Source organism: Oncorhynchus nerka, linkage group LG10, assembly GCF_034236695.1.
Source record: "Oncorhynchus nerka isolate Pitt River linkage group LG10, Oner_Uvic_2.0, whole genome shotgun sequence".
NCBI lineage: Eukaryota > Metazoa > Chordata > Actinopteri > Salmoniformes > Salmonidae > Oncorhynchus > Oncorhynchus nerka.
In genome coordinates, this window is record NC_088405.1 from 29,767,351 (window position 1) to 29,784,400 (window position 17,050).

General features: G+C 46.8%; 1 protein-coding gene across 6 annotated transcripts in view; it reads left to right on the top strand.

Annotated features, from left to right (window-relative positions):
- Positions 1-17,050, top strand: part of LOC115135125 (regulating synaptic membrane exocytosis protein 1-like) — a 73,291-nt gene that overhangs the window by 37,911 nt on the left and 18,330 nt on the right. For 5 of the 6 annotated variants that reach the window (XM_065023207.1, XM_065023202.1, XM_065023203.1 and 2 more), the window contains 15 exons: positions 5,972-6,012; positions 6,207-6,317; positions 6,445-6,544; positions 6,836-6,959; positions 7,996-8,042; positions 8,235-8,350; positions 8,747-8,767; positions 10,610-10,740; positions 10,969-11,140; positions 12,253-12,400; positions 12,886-12,939; positions 13,567-13,738; positions 13,994-14,098; positions 14,576-14,638; positions 16,856-16,957. In XM_065023207.1, coding sequence (XP_064879279.1) covers positions 5,972-6,012; positions 6,207-6,317; positions 6,445-6,544; positions 6,836-6,959; positions 7,996-8,042; positions 8,235-8,350; positions 8,747-8,767; positions 10,610-10,740; positions 10,969-11,140; positions 12,253-12,400; positions 12,886-12,939; positions 13,567-13,738; positions 13,994-14,098; positions 14,576-14,638; positions 16,856-16,957 — 1,507 coding nt within the window. The remainder of the gene's footprint in view (positions 1-5,971; positions 6,013-6,206; positions 6,318-6,444; positions 6,545-6,835; positions 6,960-7,995; positions 8,043-8,234; positions 8,351-8,746; positions 8,768-10,609; positions 10,741-10,968; positions 11,141-12,252; positions 12,401-12,885; positions 12,940-13,566; positions 13,739-13,993; positions 14,099-14,575; positions 14,639-16,855; positions 16,958-17,050) is intronic. The other variant, XM_065023204.1, reaches the window with a different exon arrangement.

Consider the following 17,050-nt stretch of genomic DNA (forward strand, 5'->3'; position numbering starts at 1 on the left):
TGGGGAGAGCAGAGTGCCCACCACCCTACTAAAGCCAAGGTTAGACTGGGGAGAGCAGAGTGCCCACCACCCTACTAAAGCCAAGGTTAGACTGGGGAGAGCAGAGTGCCCACCACCCTACTAAAGCCAAGGTTAGACTGGGGAGAGCAGAGTGCCCACCACCCTACTAAAGCCAAGGTTAGACTGGGGAGAGCAGAGTGCCGACCACCCTACTAAAGCCAAGGTTAGACTGGAGAGAGCAGAGTGCCGACCACCCTACTAAAGCCAAGGTTAGACTGGGGAGAGCAGAGTGCCCACCACCCTACTAAAGCCAAGGTTAGACTGGGGAGAGCAGAGTGCCCACCACCCTACTAAAGCCAAGGTTAGACTGGGGAGAGCAGAGTGCCCACCACCCTACTAAAGCCAAGGTTAGACTGGGGAGAGCAGAGTGCCCACCACCTTACTAAAGCCAAGGTTAGACTGGAGAGAGCAGAGTGCCGACCACCCTACTAAAGCCAAGGTTAGACTGGGGAGAGCAGAGTGCCCACCACCCTACTAAAGCCAAGGTTAGACTGGAGAGAGCAGAGTGCCGACCACCCTACTAAAGCCAAGGTTAGACTGGGGAGAGCAGAGTGCCCACCACCCTACTAAAGCCAAGGTTAGACTGGGGAGAGCAGAGTGCCGACCACCCTACTAAAGCCAAGGTTAGACTGGAGAGAGCAGAGTGCCGACCACCCTACTAAAGCCAAGGTTAGACTGGGGAGAGCAGAGTGCCCACCACCCCACTAAAGCCAATGTTAGACTGGGGAGAGCAGAGTGCCCACCACCCTACTAAAGCCAAGGTTAGACTGGGGAGAGCAGAGTGCCCACCACCCTACTAAAGCCAAGGTTAGACTGGGGAGAGCAGAGTGCCCACCACCCTACTAAAGCCAAGGTTAGACTGGGGAGAGCAGAGTGCCCACCACCTTACTAAAGCCAAGGTTAGACTGGGGAGAGCAGAGTGCCCACCACCCTACTAAAGCCAAGGTTAGACTGGGGAGAGCAGAGTGCCCACCACCCTACTAAAGCCAAGGTTAGACTGGGGAGAGCAGAGTGCCGACCACCCTACTAAAGCCAAGGTTAGACTGGAGAGAGCAGAGTGCCGACCACCCTACTAAAGCCAAGGTTAGACTGGGGAGAGCAGAGTGCCCACCACCCCACTAAAGCCAATGTTAGACTGGGGAGAGCAGAGTGCCCACCACCCTACTAAAGCCAAGGTTAGACTGGGGAGAGCAGAGTGCCCACCACCCTACTAAAGCCAAGGTTAGACTGGGGAGAGCAGAGTGCTGACCACCCTACTAAAGCCAAGGTTAGACTGGAGAGAGCAGAGTGCCGACCACCCTACTAAAGCCAAGGTTAGACTGGGGAGAGCAGAGTGCCCACCACCCTACTAAAGCCAAGGTTAGACTGGGGAGAGCAGAGTGCCCACCACCCTACTAAAGCCAAGGTTAGACTGGGGAGAGCAGAGTGCCCACCACCTTACTAAAGCCAAGGTTAGACTGGGGAGAGCAGAGTGCCCACCACCCTACTAAAGCCAAGGTTAGACTGGGGAGAGCAGAGTGCCCACCACCCTACTAAAGCCAAGGTTAGACTGGGGAGAGCAGAGTGCCCACCACCCTACTAAAGCCAAGGTTAGACTGGGGAGAGCAGAGTGCCCACCACCCTACTAAAGCCAAGGTTAGACTGGGGAGAGCAGAGTGCCCACCACCTTACTAAAGCCAAGGTTAGACTGGGGAGAGCAGAGTGCCGACCACCCTACTAAAGCCAAGGTTAGACTGGAGAGAGCAGAGTGCCGACCACCCTACTAAAGCCAAGGTTAGACTGGGGAGAGCAGAGTGCCCACCACCTTACTAAAGCCAAGGTTAGACTGGGGAGAGCAGAGTGCCCACCACCCTACTAAAGCCAAGGTTAGACTGGGGAGAGCAGAGTGCCGACCACCCTACTAAAGCCAAGGTTAGACTGGAGAGAGCAGAGTGCCGACCACCCTACTAAAGCCAAGGTTAGACTGGGGAGAGCAGAGTGCCCACCACCCTACTAAAGCCAAGGTTAGACTGGGGAGAGCAGAGTGCCCACCACCCTACTAAAGCCAAGGTTAGACTGGGGAGAGCAGAGTGCCCACCACCCTACTAAAGCCAAGGTTAGACTGGGGATAGCAGAGTGCCGACCACCCTACTAAAGCCAAGGTTAGACTGGGGAGAGCAGAGTGCCGACCACCCTACTAAAGCCAAGGTTAGACTGGGGAGAGCAGAGTGCCCACCACCCTACTAAAGCCAAGGTTAGACTGGGGAGAGCAGAGTGCCCACCACCCTACTAAAGCCAAGGTTAGACTGGGGAGAGCAGAGTGCCGACCACCCTACTAAAGCCAAGGTTAGACTGGGGAGAGCAGAGTGCCCACCACCTTACTAAAGCCAAGGTTAGACTGGGGAGAGCAGAGTGCCCACCACCTTACTAAAGCCAAGGTTAGACTGGGGAGAGCAGAGTGCCCACCACCCTACTAAAGCCAAGGTTAGGCTGGGGAGAGCAGAGTGCCCACCACCCTACTAAAGCCAAGGTTAGACTGGGGAGAGCAGAGTGCCCACCACCCTACTAAAGCCAAGGTTAGACTGGAGAGAGCAGAGTGCCGACCACCCTACTAAAGCCAAGGTCAGACTGGGGAGAGCAGAGTGCCCACCACCCTACTAAAGCCAAGGTCAGACTGGGGAGAGCAGAGTGCCGACCACCCTACTAAAGCCAAGGTTAGACTGGGGAGAGCAGAGTGCCCACCACCTTACTAAAGCCAAGGTTAGACTGGGGAGAGCAGAGTGCCCACCACCTTACTAAAGCCAAGGTTAGACTGGGGAGAGCAGAGTGCCCACCACCCTACTAAAGCCAAGGTTAGGCTGGGGAGAGCAGAGTGCCCACCACCCTACTAAAGCCAAGGTTAGACTGGGGAGAGCAGAGTGCCCACCACCCTACTAAAGCCAAGGTTAGACTGGAGAGAGCAGAGTGCCGACCACCCTACTAAAGCCAAGGTCAGACTGGGGAGAGCAGAGTGCCCACCACCCTACTAAAGCCAAGGTCAGACTGGGGAGAGCAGAGTGCCCACCACCCTACTAAAGCCAAGGTTAGACTGGGGAGAGCAGAGTGCCCACCACCCTACTAAAGCCAAGGTTAGACTGGGGAGAGCAGAGTGCCCACCACCCTACTAAAGCCAAGGTTAGACTGGGGAGAGCAGAGTGCCCACCACCCTACTAAAGCCAAGGTTAGACTGGGGAGAGCAGAGTGCCTACCACCCTCTTCCCTGCTACCGCTTCAGTCATGGTGGTCTGCCGCTGTTGTGGGAACTGTTCTGACATTCTCATGTGCTTTGCTGATTCCAAATGACTGTTGATTGTCGACTTTCTATAGTTTCCAAAAACATTTGGAAAGTGTATTGCACGGTTGTTAGCTGTTTTTGTTGGCAAATGAGATTGATTTCTGTTCATTGTAGTGCCTGTCTGCCATCAACAATCACCCATCATCTTCGCACATGGATACGCTGACAGGCCAGGGGGGGATGTTGTTGACGTGTGGTTGGATTGGGCCATTTTCCACGGTAACAGTGCAGTAATTGGTCAAAATTATGAACCCGCTTTTAATTGGAACCTTTTATGCGCTAAAAGTGCAGGGATTTGTCAAAATTGAGAGCTCTCACATAATATGCGCGGATTGGTTGATTTTGCACTGAATTATGCTATCGCAGAATCCTGGAGGGACTGATTTAAGTGCCTTTGAACGGGGTATGGTAGTAGGAGGTACCAGGCACACCGGTTTGGGTCAAGAACTGCAACACAACTGGATTTTGATGCTCAACAGTTTCCGTCTGTATCAAGAATGGTCCAACAGCGAAATGACATCCAGCCAACTTGACGAAACAATGAGAAGCATTGGAGGCAACATGGGCCAGAATCCCTGTGGAACGACACCTTGTAGAGTCCATGCCCCGACTAATTGAGACCGCTCTGAGGGCAAAGGGGGAGGTGGTCCTCAATATTAGGAAGGTGTTCTTAATTTTTGTTAACTCTGTAGATACATCACATTTTCTAGAAGGAGAAGGTAGATCGTTTTGGTCATGTAGTGTATGTGGACACCTGCTCGTTGAACATCTCAGTCCAAAATCATGGGCATTAATATGGAGTTGGTCCCCCTTTTGCAGCTATAACAGCCTCTACTCTTCTGGGCTTTCCACTAGATGTTGGAACATTGCACAGGGACTTGCCTCCATTCAGCCACAATTGCATTAGTGAGGTCAGGCACAGATGTTGGGCGATTAGGCCTGGCTTACAGTCGGTGTTCCAATTAATCTCAAAGGTGTTCAATGGAGTTGAGGTCAGGGCTCTGTGCAGGCCAGTCAAGTTCTTCCACACCGTTCTCGATAAACCATTTATGTATGGACCTCGCTTGTATTGTCAGGGGCATTGTCATCCTGAAACAGGAAAGGGCCTACTCCAAACTGTTGCCACAAAGTTGGAAGCACAGAATCGTCTGGAATGTCATTGTATGCTGTAGAGTTAAGATTTCCCTTCACTGGAGCTAAAGGGCCTAGCACAAACCATGAAAACAGCCCCAGACCATTATTCCTCCTCCACCAAACTTCACAGTTGGTACTATGCATTGGGGCAGGTAGCGTTCTCCTTGCATCCACCAAACCCAGTCCGTCGTACTGCCAGATGGTGAAGCGTGATTCACCACTCTAGAGAATGTGTTTCTACGGATCCAGATTCCAATGGCGGCAAGCTTTACACTACTCTAGCCGACTCTTTGCATTGCGCATGGTGAACTTAGGCTTGTGTGAGGCTGCTTGGCCATGGAAACCTCAACGACCAGTTCTTGTGCAGACATTGCTTCCAGAGGCAGTTTGGAACTTGGTAGTGAATGTTGCAACCGAGGACAGATACATTTTACACGCTACGCTCTTCAGCACTCGGTGGTCCTGTTAGCAGTTGAGCCGTCGTTGCTCCTAGACGTTTCCACTTCACAATAACAAGTTATAGTTGACCGGGGAAGCTCTAGCAGTGCAGAAATTGGACAAAGTCACTTGTTAAAAGTCACTGAGCTCTTCAGTAAGGCCATTTTATTGCCAATGTTTGTCTATGGAGTTTGCATGGTTTGGTGCTTGATTTTATACACCTGTCAGCAACAGGTGTGGCTGAAATAGACGAATCCACTAATTTGAAGTGGTGTCCACATACTTTTGAATATATAGTATACTACTGTATACACGGCACTGTGAAGAATAGGCTTCAGTCCGCTTTAATTTCATGCCATTTGTTCCACATGCCAACCTAGATTGAAACCAGATAAAGCTCTCTAATGACTAATAGATCATTTGTGAGAGGAAGAGGAGATTTGTCAAAACTAGTTATAAACATACCAGTGCAGTAGCGAGCCATGTTTCCTTTTTTAGCTCGGGGTAAGATGCTTGAGTTGGCACAGGAGGAGTGTTCAGGCATTTACATCATTCTGTGACTGCATGTGCACACACTTTTAGTTTGTAGGTGCGTCACGGCGTACGTAAGTACAACAGTAGTGAGGTCGTATATTTCCTTCCTTTAACTAGACTTTCTAGTGAAAGTTTGCTCAACAACCATGAAGAGCTCAACAAACATACATCACGTGTAGACTCTCTTTCTTTATCAATCTCTGAGAGGAGTAGGTCGTCAAGTCCTGGGTGATTCTGGTGAAGTGAAGCTAGATGTTCAATAAACTCTGTCCTGCTTCTGTAAACAGAGTTGATATAAAGGAGGTCCAGATCAGGTCTGTTGTGTATAGTGGTAGTTGAGCTGGTATGTGCACTGTATACACTGTGTGTGTGTGTGTGTGTGTGTGTGTGTGTGTGTGTGTGTGTGTGTGTGTGTGTGTGTGTGTGTGTGTGTGTGTATACGTCTCCTTCTGTCTTCTTCTCCTGTTTGAGTTGATCTCTTCTCTCATTTAGGGGACTGGGAGTGCTACCCGCTGGACCCCACTGTGTGGCATGTAAGTGACCGAATCTATTGTTCTATCTGTTGAAGTGAGTGTGTGTTTGTGTCTGTCTATTTTCTTTTTTTACAATGTGTGTCTTTATATGTAGTGTGTGTGGAGACAGATAGAGGCAAAGAGAGAGACAGAGGGAAAGACGGGGTAATGTGTTTGCTCCCAGGCTGCTGATTGAATCAGTGTGTTGTTCACAGCATCCGGTGACATGGCAGCCATCCAAAGAGGGTGACCATCTAATTGGCCGAATCACCCTGAGCAAGAGGAGTGCTATGCCCAAAGAGGCCGGAGCACCGCTGGGGCTGAAGGTCAGAGCTCACACCAGACACAACCACACTGTGGCTAGACTGTTTTTTTTTGTGTTTGTGTGTGTGTGTGTGTGCGTGTGTGTGTGTGTACATGACTATGTGTGTGTGTTTGTGTGTGTTTTCTCAGGTGGTTGGGGGAAGGGTCACAGAGGCGGGCAGACTGGGAGCCTTCATCACTGTAGTCAAGAAGGGCAGTCTGGCCGACATCGTGGGACACCTTCGAGCAGGTATGCACAGAGGGTATGTGTGTGGTGTGTGTGTCAGTGGAGGCTTGTGGGAGGAGCTATAGAAGGATGGACTCATTGTAATGGCTAGAATGGTACAAATTCAAACATGTGGTTTCCATATGCCTGATGTGTTCAATACTGTTCCATTTATTTTATTCCATTCCAGCCATTACAATGAGCCCGTCCTCCTAAAGCTCACCCCACCAGCCTCCTCTGATGTGTGTAAGTGTGAGTACACGCGTGTGAATGTGTGTAGGTTTTGAAGAATGACAGGTCATTGTGTATTTTCAGGGGATGAGGTTCTGCAGTGGAACGGCAAGATGTTGCCAGGAGCAACCCAGAAAGAAGTTTATAATATCATTCTCAATTCCCAAGCAGAACCTCAAGTGAAACTAGTGGTGTCCCGGCCCATTGGGTAAGTCAGAAATAAGAGACTTACCTTTGATGAAAAGACGGTGTACCCTGATAGATACTCTCTGATCAAGTCTCTGTATATTTAGTACTGGTGAGATAATGCTTAGGTTAGTCCATTGCCAATTTAGTTCCCCCCCTTTCTTTCCAAGTTGTACGTTCATACACTTCCCCTCATGGATTTACAAGGAACGTACGTGTGTAAGAATTGGGGTGGAAACTCGCTTCAGACAATTGAAAACATCAATCCGGTGTTTTATATTTTTTTAAGGTCGAGTGAACGAGTGCACTTTGAGGAGAAGGGGATGAAACAGAATTGGTCTCAATTGATTTGAGTTTCATTGTTCACACACATCCACATACAGAACCAGTTCAAAGTTTTGACACTACCTACTTATTCAAGGGTTTTTCTTTATTTTTAATATTTTCTATATTGTCGAATAATTGCGAAGACATCAAAACTATGAATCATGTTGTAACTAAAAAAAAGTGTTAAACAAACTAAAATGTATTTTAAAGTAGCCACCCTTTGCCTTGATGACAGCTTTGCACTGTCTTGGCATTCTCTCTTGAGTTGGTGTCCTAACTTTGGACTGGTACTGTACATTTGGTTTTTATTTTGAACAGTTGTCTCTTTCTGACTTGTCTTGCTCCTTCCTAAAAAAAATATTTATTTCCAAACACTTGCGAAGGGTGTATAAAGTCTATCAGTAAGTAAAGCTACAGTATTAGAGTCCCCTTCCAAACCAAATCACCCAAGCCCCCCACCCCACACCAACCACCCCCACACCCTGTGACCATAGAGCTGAAGAATGTCCAAATTAGTAGATGCAATAATGGATTGTAAAAATGTTTACTGGGTTGTAACATTTGTGTTTATTTATCCTAGTCCTTTTACATTTACCCTACTCTTCCCTTCTGTTTTTACCTACCAATATGTCGCAGTCAAGGCAACGCTTAACAATGGTGTCTGTGGACTTGTGTTATACTGTCAGATTGTAGTGTGACTTTGACTGATATGTCTCTTTGGTTGTTTACAGTGATATCCCAAGAATCCCAGACACGTCCCACCCTCCATTAGAATCTAGTAGGTATCTCCTCTGGTCTCTCTCTCTCTCCCTCTTTCTCTCCCCCTTTCTCTCTGTCTATCTCTCTGTCTCTCTCTCTCTCTCTCTCTCTCTTTATCTCTCTGTCTTTCTGCATCTCAGTTTCTTTTCAAACCTAGTTGTTAGGGGTTTAACTGGGCGAGATGCGTCTTGTCTTATTTCTGCCCTCACAGCAGGTTCCAGTTCATTTGAGTCCCAGAAGATGGAGCGGCCATCTATATCGGTCATGTCCCCCACCAGTCCCAGTACACTTAGAGACCACCCACAACTAATGCCTGGACAGCTTGCAGTGAGTATACACCAACAGGTGTGTGTGTGTGTGTGTGTGTGTGTGTGTGTGTGTGTGTGTGTGTGTGTGTGTGTGTGTGTGTGTGTGTGTGTACGCACCAAACATTTGGGATTATTATGTATTTGTATGTGACAGTAATCTGGTTTATGGTGATCATTTCCATTGTGCGTGTGTGTGTGTTTCTGTGTGTGTGTGTGTGTGTGTGTGTGTGTGTGTGTGTGTGTGTGTGTGTGTGTGTGTGTGTGTGTGTGTGTGTGTGTGTGTGTGTGTGTGTGTGTACGCACCAAACATTTGGGATTATTATGTATTTGTATGTGATAGTAATCTGGTTTATGGTGATCATTTCCATTGTGCGTGTGTGTGTGTTTCTGTATGTGTTTGTGTGTGTGTTTTCAGGTACTGCCCGGACAACTTTTAGTGAGTCCATACCAAAGGATTGTCATGTATTATGTCATGTATCATCAGTGCAGATATTTGGGGTTGTGTTATATTTAAGCAATAAGGCCCGAGGGGGTGTGGTATACGGCCAATATACCTCAGCTAAAGGCTGTATCCAGGCACTCCGCATTGCGTCGTTGTAAGAGGAATTGAATTCCTATATGTTCATTTACCAATTCAATTATAACAAAGCAAAACACTTTGTCTGTTTCTAAGAATTTGTAAGATTCTTATTTGCATAAAATAGACAAGGATCAGTATCAAAATTAATCAATTAGCATTTAACATAGGTTAAAAGCGCAGAGAGCATCATGAAGAACAAGGAACACACCAGGCAGGTCCGAGATACTGTTGTGAAGAGGTTTAAAGCCGGATTTGGATACAAAAAGATTTCCCAAGCTTTAAACATCCCAAGGAGCACTGTGCAAGCGATAATATTGAAATGGAAGGAGTATCAGACCACTGCAAATCTACCAAGAGCTGGCCATCCCTCTAAACTTTCAGCTCATACAAGGAGAAGACTGATCAGAGATGCAGCCAAGAGGCCCATGATCACTCTGGATGAACTGCAGAGATCTACAGCTGAGGTGGGAGACTCTGTCCATAGGACAACAATCAGTCGTATATTGCACAAATCTGGCCTTTATGGAAGAGTGGCAAGAAGAAAGCCATTTCTTAAAGATATCCATAAAAAGTGTTGTTTAAAGTTTGCCACTAGCCACCTGGGAGACACACCAAACATGTGGAAGAAGGTGCTCTGGTCAGATGAAACCAAATTGGAACTTTTTGGCAACAATGCAAAACGTTATGTTTGGCGTAAAAGCAACACAGCTCATCACCCTGAACACACCATCCCCACTGTCAAACATGGTGGTGGCAGCATCATGGTTTGGGCCTGCTTTTCTTCAGCAGGGACAGGGAAGATGGTTAAAATTGATGGGAAGATGGATGGAGCCAAATACAGGACCATTCTGGAAGAAAACCTGATGGAGTCTGCAAAAGACCTGAGACTGGGACGGAGATTTGTCTTCCAACAAGACAATGATCCAAAACATAAAGCAAAATCTACAATGGAATGGTTCAAAAATAAACATATCCAGGTGTTAGAATGGCCAAGTCAAAGTCCAGACCTGAATCCAATCGAGAATCTGTGGAAAGAACTGAAAACTGTTGTTCACAAATGCTCTCCATCCAACCTCACTGAGCTCGAGCTGTTTTGCAAGGAGGAATGGGAAAAAAATTCAGTCTCTCGATGTGCAAAACTGATAGCGACATACCCCAAGCGACTTACAGCTGTAATCGCAGCAAAAGGTGGCGCTACAAAGTATTAATTTAAGGGGGCTGAATAATTTTGCACGGCCAATTTTTCAGTTTTGGATTTGTTAAAAAAGTTTGAAATATCCAATAAATGTCGTTCCACTTCATGATTGTGTCCCACTTGTTGTTGATTCTTCACAAAAAAATACAGTTTTATATCTTTATGTTTGAAGCCTGAAATGTGGCAAAAGGTCGCAAAGTTCAAGGGGGCCGAATACTTTCGCAAGGCACTGTATATTGGCCATATACCACAATCTCCCGAGGTGCCTTATTGCTATTATAAACTGGTTACCAATATAATTAGAGCAGTAAAAATGTATGTTTTGTCATATTCGTGGTATACGGTCTGATACACCACGGCTGTCAGCCAATAAGCATTCAGGGCTCGAACCACCCAGTTTATAATTGTATATAGTCTGTAGCCTACATCATGCCTTTTAAGATAGGACTTTAAGATTGGCTCCTTCTGATCATGTATGTGTGTGTATCCATGTGTCTGTTCAGGTCAAGCTGTGGTATGATAAGGTGGGACACCAGCTGATTGTGAACGTGGTACAGGCTGCAGAGCTGCCTCCCCGCCCGGATGGGCGTCCCAGAAACCCCTACGTCAAAATGTACTTCCTGCCAGACCGAAGGTACGTTAACAAGGTCTATCACTGACAGACTTTCACATAAGAGTCTGTAGACAGTAAGAAACCAACAACAAATGTTAACGTGTGTGTGTGTGTGTGTGTGTGTGTGTGTGTGCGCATTCTTGAGGGATCCTGCAAGTAAGCATTTCGCTGCACCGTTTATACCTGCTGTAAACTGTGTACGTGACAAATAATTGCTCATTTGATTTGATTTGGTGTGTGTGTGCACAGCGATAAGAGCAAGCGGAGGACTAAGACAGTGAAGAAGAGTGGAGAGCCAAAGTGGAACCAGACGTTTGTGTACTCCCACATCCACCGCAGAGACTTTCGCCAACACATGCTAGAGCTGACCATGTGGGACCAGCCTCGCTTACCTGACGAGAATAGCATGTTCATGGGAGAGGTACACACACACACACACACACACACACACACACACACACACACACACACACACACACACACACACACATACATAAGTATTCAGAACCTTTACTCAGTACTTTGTTGAAGCACCTTTGGCAGCGATTACTTCTTGGGTATGACACTACAAGCTTGGCACACCTGTATTTGGGGAGTTTCTCCCATTATTTTCTGCAGATCCTTTCATGCTCTGTCACGTTGGATGGTGCCTATTGGCAAACTCCAAGCGGGCTGTCATGTGCCTTTTACTGAAAGGCACATTGTACTGGCTTCCGTCTGGCCACTCTATCATGAAGGCCTGATTGGTGGAGTACTGCAGAGATGGTTGTCCTTCTAGAAGGTTCTCCCATCTCCACAGATAAACTATGGAGCTCTGTCAGAGTGATCATCGGGTTCTTGGTCACCTCCCTGACAAAGCTCTTCTCCCCTGATTGCTTAGTTTGGCCAGGCAGCCAGCTCTAGGAAGAGTCTTGGTGGTTCCAAACTTCTTCCATTTAAAAATGATGTAACGCAACACAATGTGGAAGAATTCAAGGGGTCTGAATACTTTCTGAATGCACTGTGCATTTGAAACGTGTAAACCATTATGTAAACATTAGTAAAGTGTCTAGTGTTCCATTATTAAAGTGACCAGTGATTCTCTGTCTATGTACATAGGGCAGCAGCCTAAGGTGCAGGGTTGACTAACCAAGTGGTAACCGGCTAGTGATGGCTAATTAACGGTCTGATGGCCTTGAGATAGAAGCTGTTTTTCAGCCTCTCGGTCCCCGCTTTGATGCACCTGTACTGACCTCGCCTTCTGGATGATAGCGGGGTGAACAGGCAGTGGCTCGGGTCGTTGATGTCCTTGATGATCTTTATGGCCTTCCTGTAACATCGGGTGCTGTAGGTGTCCAGGAGGGCAGGCAGTGTGCCCTCAGTGATTTTTTGGGCAGACCGTACCACCCTCTGGAGAGCGGTTGTGGTTGCGTGTGGTGCAGTTGCCGAACCGACAGGATGCTTTCAATTGTGCATCTAGGAGTGCATGAATTGCTGTCATTGGCCTTGTGTGTAACTGATTGATCTTGTTTATATTGGTTTACGTATGTCTAGATCCTAATAGAGCTGGAGACAGCCCCGTTGGATGACAAGCCTCACTGGTACAAGCTGCAGACCCACGACGTGTCGTCTATCCCCCTGCCCTGGCCATCCCCTTACATGCCCCGCAGAAACACAGACACACCCAGCAAGAAGCTGCAGCGTAAGTCACAGACGGGTGCATGTCCGATGTGTGTTCACAATACATCTGTTTGTAATCTATGTGGTCTACTTACCCTAGTGTGTGTTAGTGTGTGTGTGTGTGTGTGTGTGTGTGTGTGTGTGTGTGTGTGTGTGTGTGTGTGTGTGTGTGTGTGTGTGTGTGTGTGTGTGTGTGTGTGTGTGTGTGTGTGTTTGAGATATTACTGTATATAAATGTAGTTTGTGTGTGCAACAGGAGGTTGGTGGCACCTTAATTGAGGAGGATGGGCTCGTGGTAATGGCTGGAGCGGAATAAGTGGAATGGTATCAAATATGCCATTTCATTTGCTCTGTTCCGCCCATTATTATGAGCCGTTCTCCCCTCGGCAGCCTTCTGTGGTGTGTGTGTGTGTTTGTGTCGGCATGCATGTCTATATCAATGTGGTCTGCTTACCCCATTCCTTCTGTCTGTGCCTGTGTTTTCCATGTGTGCCAACCATTGTGCAGGTTCTCAGCGTGTTAAAGAGCCTGAGTACGATGACACTGGACCTATGTCTAAAGGTGGGTGGGGCCATGGGCATGCTGTCTTACTGAGAGACACATTCCATCAACATTCTACAACTTAACATTTGGTTCTGTTGTCGTCAGGACACTGGGCCTCAGAAAACGACCCTGCTGTATTTGTGTGTGTGTGTGTGTGTTTGTGTGTGTGTATGTGTGAGTGTGTGCGTGTGCGTGTGTGTGTGTGTGTGTGCGTGCGTGCGCACTCATGTTAAATCAGGGACAGTGGGTAACTTTGAGTTCAAACCGGCATGAGTAGTTTGTTTTAGCATTGTCATAGATCTGAGGGCTGCAATTGGCAGGTTGGCATTTATTGTCATAAATCTTGCCCTGGAGGCAGTTCTGCAGAGTGGTCACTAGCTGGCAAAGCCACAAAGTCATAAAATCTGATTTTAAACTTAACCCTAAACTTAATCACACTGCTAACCCTAACATTAAATGAAGACAAAAAAAAGAAAAAGTTTTACGACATAGACCATTTCAAAAATCTCTCAGTTCTGCCTCGAGGGCAAGATTCATGACAATAAATGTCAACTTGCCTGCAATTGTGCCAGTTTGGGACAATATATCGTATGTATGTTTGCTGTTATGAACACAGCTTTTCTCCCCCTGTGGGTGTGTGTGTAGCTGCCGAGAGGGGTTCGCGGGAGAGGGGGAGGCAGCAGAAGGATCCCCACGCCACCACTCTGGAGGTGCCGGAGCAGAAGAGGACACCCCAGCATCGCTCTCGATCTGTCTCTCCACACAGAGAGGAACAGGGCAGGGGGCGATCACGACCCGCCAATGTCCCCACCCAGAGGTGAGAGGAGAGGAGAGGGGGGAGAAGGGGTGTTTATGAAGAAAAGGGTGAGGAGAGGAAAAGGAGGAGACCTTGAAGGACCACTTTTTGTTTTGCCGTTTCCGTGACCAAGAACAAGTAGCGCTGAGAATATTGCTTTTACTATTATCATAGCCAACTTGTACAGTTACCACAGCTAAAAGCCTTGTTCTCCCCCTTATATCTTACCATCTCTCTCCCTGTCCCATATCTCCATATCTCGCCCCTCTGTATCAGGAGTTTGGATGATGAGATCCACCATAGTAGGAGGTCTCGTTCTCCCACCCGCTACTACGACTCTACCCGAGGACACTACCAGGAGCAGGACTATGTAGATGACAGGTGTGTGTGTGTGTGTGTGTACAATCAGTTGGCCATGGATTCCCTCTCCCTGCCATCTCTTTCAGTTCAGACAGTACCTTCGGTTTAATTTCTTCCTTTGTGTTCTTCTTTCTGTGATTCGGCACAATGAATTGTGGGGACTATGTTTGGATATGGCTGGCCACTTGTTTGTTTGGTCTCTGTTGTTTGTTGATTAAGACTCGATTAAGTTATTGCCATGAGACAAGAGTTGCTGTCATCGGAGTAGGTAGAAGTTTCCCCTAACCACTGATACAGGGTCAGATTTGTTCATCCCCTGTAATGGTTAGGGTTGGGAAATTGGGTAGAGTCATCTGATAGATCTATGGTTAGGGGTAACTTCTAACTCTCCCATTGTTCTCCGCTGGCTCAGCTTTGTATCTCTGTTCTTTCTCTGTCCTCTGGTTTGGCTTCGTTGTTTACTTCCTCATGTGTCATCCATCCCCATGGTAACTACAGTGAGGTCATCCTGATCCACCAGTCAATGCGGGGCAAAAGTGCAGAATGCCTACACAGTGAAAGGTAAACAGGTGTCATCACATGTTTTATTTGATATTGAAATATTATTATTAGTAGTGTTATTATTAGATATGATCATCATCCTCATTCGCACTATCCTCATCAGCCTTTATCCTCATCAGCCTTTATCCTCATCAGCCTTTATCCTCATCAGCCTTTATCCTTAGCCTTTTTATACATGAATATTGGAGCTGCATAAAGATGGATGTATATTTCTTGATGACTTCACTCAATCTCCTAAATGTGTCATCATGTGTGTGAGAGAGTGATGGATCTTTCAGTGTGTCCATCCTGTCCCGTGTGACAGTGACACAACACATACCCACCCAGACATCAACACTGGGACTGTCCACCACTGACCGCACATAGCCTCTGGCCAATGCCTGAGGGGCTGCTAGTTATTCAGAGTTAGCATCATGTAGCTATTCTGGTCCATTCATAGCCGAATTAATGTTCCTCCAACATTAGAGGCCACTTTAGTTCAGCGCGTTACTGGAAGGCAGGTAGTCTAGCGGTTAAGAGCGTTGGGCCAGTAACCCAAAGGTTGCTGGTTTGGAACCGACTAGGCGAAACATTTGTCGATGTGCCCTTAAAGCAAGGCACTTAACCCTAATCGCTGCTGTAAGTCGCTCTTAATAAGAGTGTCTGTAAAAATGTAAAAGATCCAGTATATTGGACAAAGGTGCAATACTGTCCCAGTGAGCCCACCCACATAGGTAAGTGGTAAAGTATGGCTGGTAGAGGCTGGAAAAGCCTGACATACATGCACTCCGCTGGCATGCTGCTCTCCTGTCTTTCTTTAGTAGTATTTTAGGAACCATGTTTACATTCTGTTAATCCATCTTCCTCCTTCCCCGTTTTCTATCTACGTCTCCTGCATGCACACATACGTCACACGACTCACCCCGGGGGCTCTCCTAGACAAAGTACCACACTACCCCCTAAGATGCCTCTCTTAGTCAATGGCATCCACAAGGACATGTACAGGTACGTGGAAGAAGAAGAGAGCGAGGTTGTGTTAGAAAATGGCTCCCCTCCCAACTTTGTACCACCGTCAGTGTTGATGCTTCTGTAGTTTTATGTTCAGGAGGTAACATCCCTTGAGTTGACCTCGTATGACTACATCATATGCACCCGACTGTATCCTGGGCTTACTGATGTTTATCTTCCGGATTTTTGGGGATGAATTCCATCAATTGACTTGGGGCAAGTATTGAAAGTAGTCCAGTTTGCACTCCAAAAACAGTTCTCTTGCCCATGTGAGTATTGTCCATAGTTGTCGGCTACCACATCCTTTCCCACTCTTGGCCTCTGTTTGTTTGATGTTAAGTTGTTTTTTGTTGTCTGTTTATTGCATGCTTTTTATATGTTACTCTTTTCGTTGTCTTGAGTAAAGTTCCACACTGCCTGCATGTCTAAAGACTGGCTCGATGGTGCGTTCCAGCGTTGTCACGGCAATACGCAGCTCTTTCACACAACGCGTTCTCAGGTTTACAGACGAGATCACCGTTAGGTAAGACACACACACCTTCAGCCCTCAGTGACCTCCTCATACCATGTTCACAAACTCTTCTGACAACCGGAGAACAGGTCTCCATGACAACCTGGCTATCTCACGACCTGACAATGTCTTCAGTGTTGGGGAAGCTACTCTGAAAATATATTTTACCAAGCTACCAGTTACTTCTCACTTTAAAAGTGAAGCTACACTAAAGCTACCCTTATGAAAAATATAGTTTACTTAACTTAACTACTTTTTCATAGTAACTTAACTACGAAAAAGTATCATATTTAAATCTGAAATGTTGTTTCAAGTGAGAATTTGGCAGGTCTGATGCTAACAAACAAAAAGGTATTCTTGTCTACCACCCATATTTTATTTTTGCTAAAAAAGTAGTGTGTACTTCCAGTAGATAGCTACACCACTACATGGTAATAAAGTATTTAACTACTGAAAACACTACCAAGATTGGAATTTAGTTCAAATACAACTGTCAATTCAGTTAAATTACTACTTCAAATACATATAGTTCACTACTCCCCAACACTGAATGACTTGTATTGACTCCAATCAATCATCGAATTACTTCAAACAACGTTCAGACTAGCATGTCCTTTATGATTTAAGTACCTAACATCTCTTTCCTTTCCATGTTCCTCTTCTTTGTTCTGTGTCCGCTCCTCTCCACCCCTACATTGGATGGCATGTTATTGAGCTAGTGATCTAGATACCTCCCTGGACAGGGTTAAGACTAGGAGTGCTAGCACCAACTGTCTGAACCCAGAAAGGAACCATAGTGTTCCTTCACCAGATCCCCAAAGGTACCAGCCCACTGACCTGTACACTGCCTGCATCCAGCCTCAGACAATCTACCACCTGTGTGTGTGTGTGTGTGTGTGTGTGTGTGTGTGTGT